Raw genomic sequence first — 2733 nt, 5'->3', positions numbered from 1 at the left:
GAGCAGTCAGTGTCCCTGTCGTCGTCCCCCCAGCTCTGGGAGGGGCTCAATGGCCGGGTTTGGCCTCAGGCTGTCCCCGCCGCACCCTGCAGCGCTCGTTTCCCGTTCCTGCCTGCTGCCATGAATTATTTGTGTGGCCGCAGCTCCCGGATGAGGCCGGGACGGGGTGAGCCGCGGGCACACGTCCTCCATCCCCGTGCTGGTATATAGGGCAGCTCTGCTCCGTGTGTGTGTGGGAGGGTGGGAAGCAGCTCGCGTGCGTCGCGAGGTGGGAGTCGGCGGCGCCGGCCTCTATTTCTGGCACTCAGCTCCTTGGGGGGCGTTGGGAAAGTCACCACGGTCGGTCCCCCCCCCCCCCCCCCCCTCTGGGATGCTCGCTGCCACCCCAGCTCCATGATGCTGGTGCTCTGCAGGCTGTTGGGACCCCTCTGTTCCCATTCATTGTGGGGTTGCATGCGGCTGCTGTCCCCTCCTTGCTGCTCGGTGGCCCTGGGAGGGCCTTGGGGCTGCATCCCCCCCCCCCCCATCTCACTGGGTCCCCCAGGCAGAACTCACACTGTGCCATGGACTCCATGTTCGAGGACGACATCAGCATCCTGACACCAGAGGCTTTGGGGCCGGATGAAGACTGGCTGGACAGCCCCAACACCGACCTGTCGGGGGAGATGTGCTCCGCGTCCCATTTCGCCCTCATCACTGCATACGATGACATCAAGAACCGCCTGAGCGGGCTGGAGAGGGAGAACTCCACGCTCAAACGGCGCCTGAAGATGTATGAGGTGAAGGTGAGAGCTTCGGGGTGGAGCTGGGGGGGGGGTCTCGGGGCTGGGGTCCCGCTGATGCTCTGTGCAGTGCCCGCTGCTCGGCGAGTTCGGAGAGGAGCACATCTTCTCCATCTATGAGGCCAAGGAGACGTCGCTGCTCAAAAGTGAGAAGGCATCGCTGCAGCAGCAGCTCAACCAGTTCCAGCACGAGGTGCGTGGGGAGGAGGAGGGGGGGGTACTGGGAGCTTTGGAGGTTCCTCGGATGGGTGTTGAGCCCCCCGCCCTGTCCTGCAGCTGGAGAAGAGCAAGGAGCGCGAGGAGCAGCTGGATGAGATGATCCAGGCCTATGAGAAGCTGTGTGTGGAGAAGGCAGACCTGGAGTCAGAGCTGGGCGAGATGGTGGGCACCGTGGGGATGGCATTGTGGGGATGGCATTGTGGGGATGGCACTGTGGGGATGGCATTGTGGGGATGGCATCGTGGGGATGGCACTGTGGGGATGGCATTGTGGGGATGGCATCGTGGGGATGGCACCGTGGGGATGGCATTGTGGGGATGGCATCGTGGGGATGGCATCGTGGGGATGGCATTGTGGGGATGGCATCGTGGGGATGGCACTGTGAGGTTGGTACCATAGGGATGACACAATGGTGCTTCAGGGTCCCCTTCCCCAGCTGACAAATCCACTCCTGTCCCAGCGAGCTGCAGTGCTCATTGGTGACACAGCTGTGGCTTGGGAGGGGGCTGCAGTGACGCAGGGCTGGGGGCTGATGGGGTTTCCATGTGGTTCTGGGGCTGTGTTGGGGTTTTTATCCCTGCTGTGCCCAGCGGTCCTCCCAGCTCCCCACTGTCGCACCCTGCGCTTGGGTTCGGTGCAGGGCAAGCAATGCTCCGCAAACCCCACAGTGCTGCCCTGCCCCAGGGACAGCATCCCACCTCCAGCTGATGGGGGTCAGGGTGAGGCAGGGGGCGATGGGGCTCACCCTTATGTCCCCCCCCCTGGCAGCGGGCGCTGGTGGAGACGCACCTGAGCCGCATCCGGAGCCTGGAGCAGCAGCTGCGGCAGCGCGAGAGCAACCCTTTCCCTGGGGTTGGCCCGCTGCCTGGCCAGGAGGTGCCTTTTCTCTCCCTGCACCCCAACCCTGGCCTCAGCCACGGTGAGCTGCCCCCCACCCCCCCCTTCCCCCAGCATCATTCTGTGCCTTTGGGGCTGAGAAACGCTCCGTGCCCGCAGTGCTGGAGCGCCCGGGGGGGTGGCCGAGCCGTGGGCTGGAGGCTGAGCTGGAGGCAGCGCGGCAGGAGGCGCAGCGAGCGCAGCACCGCGAGGAGCACCTGAAGGCCGAGTGTGAGCGGCTGCAGCTGGAGCTGAAGCACCTGCAGGACAGCCGGCAGCAGGTAGGGAGTGGTGGGCTGCAGCCCCATGGGGGGTCAGGGGGGAGTGGGAGCTCATGGTGCATCCCGTCCCATCCCCAGGAGCAGTCAGAGCGGGACATGGCATGGGTGAAGAAAATGGGCGATGACCAGTAAGTGCCTGCAGGGTGCTGGGGTGGGATGGAATATGATGGGGTGAGGGGATGGGATGGGATGGGATGGGATGGATGGGATGGGATGGGATGGCATGGGATGGGATGGGATGGGATGGGATGGGATGGGATGGGATGGGGTGGGATGGGGATGAAGGTGGGATGGGATGGGGTGGGATGGGATGGGATGGAATGTTGTGGGATGAGATGATAGGATAGGATGGGATGCTATGATGGGTTGCGCTGTGATGGGATAGATGGGGTGGGATGGGATGAGATGGGGCACAGTGATGGGATGTAATGGGATGGATAGGGTGGGATGCCATGCGACGGAATGGGATGCAGTGGGATGGGACAGAAGGGATGGGATGAGCTGTGATGCGACGGGATGCAATGTTTGGGACGAGTTGCAATGCAATGGCATGAGATGCGGTGGGATGGGATGGA

At 63.7% G+C, this 2733-nt stretch overlaps 1 protein-coding gene across 1 annotated transcript in view; it reads left to right on the top strand.

The window, feature by feature from the left end:
• Positions 1–2327, top strand: part of TBKBP1 (TBK1 binding protein 1) — a 2863-nt gene extending 536 nt beyond the window's left edge. Inside the window, exons 2-7 of the mRNA XM_042836109.1 lie at positions 545–785; positions 853–975; positions 1059–1163; positions 1770–1920; positions 1998–2158; positions 2237–2327. Of these exons, the coding sequence (XP_042692043.1) occupies positions 564–785; positions 853–975; positions 1059–1163; positions 1770–1920; positions 1998–2158; positions 2237–2290 (816 nt within the window). The 5' untranslated portion in view covers positions 545–563 and the 3' untranslated portion in view covers positions 2291–2327. The remainder of the gene's footprint in view (positions 1–544; positions 786–852; positions 976–1058; positions 1164–1769; positions 1921–1997; positions 2159–2236) is intronic.
• Positions 2328–2733: the final 406 nt, after the last annotated feature.

This window comes from Centrocercus urophasianus, unplaced genomic scaffold, assembly GCF_019232065.1.
Source record: "Centrocercus urophasianus isolate 14NV4802_14NV808 unplaced genomic scaffold, USGS_Curo_1.0 seq_574, whole genome shotgun sequence".
NCBI classification, from domain to species: Eukaryota; Metazoa; Chordata; class Aves; order Galliformes; family Phasianidae; genus Centrocercus; species Centrocercus urophasianus.
Note: the sequence above shows the minus strand (reverse complement) of the source record. Positions and strands in the feature narration are given on the sequence as shown.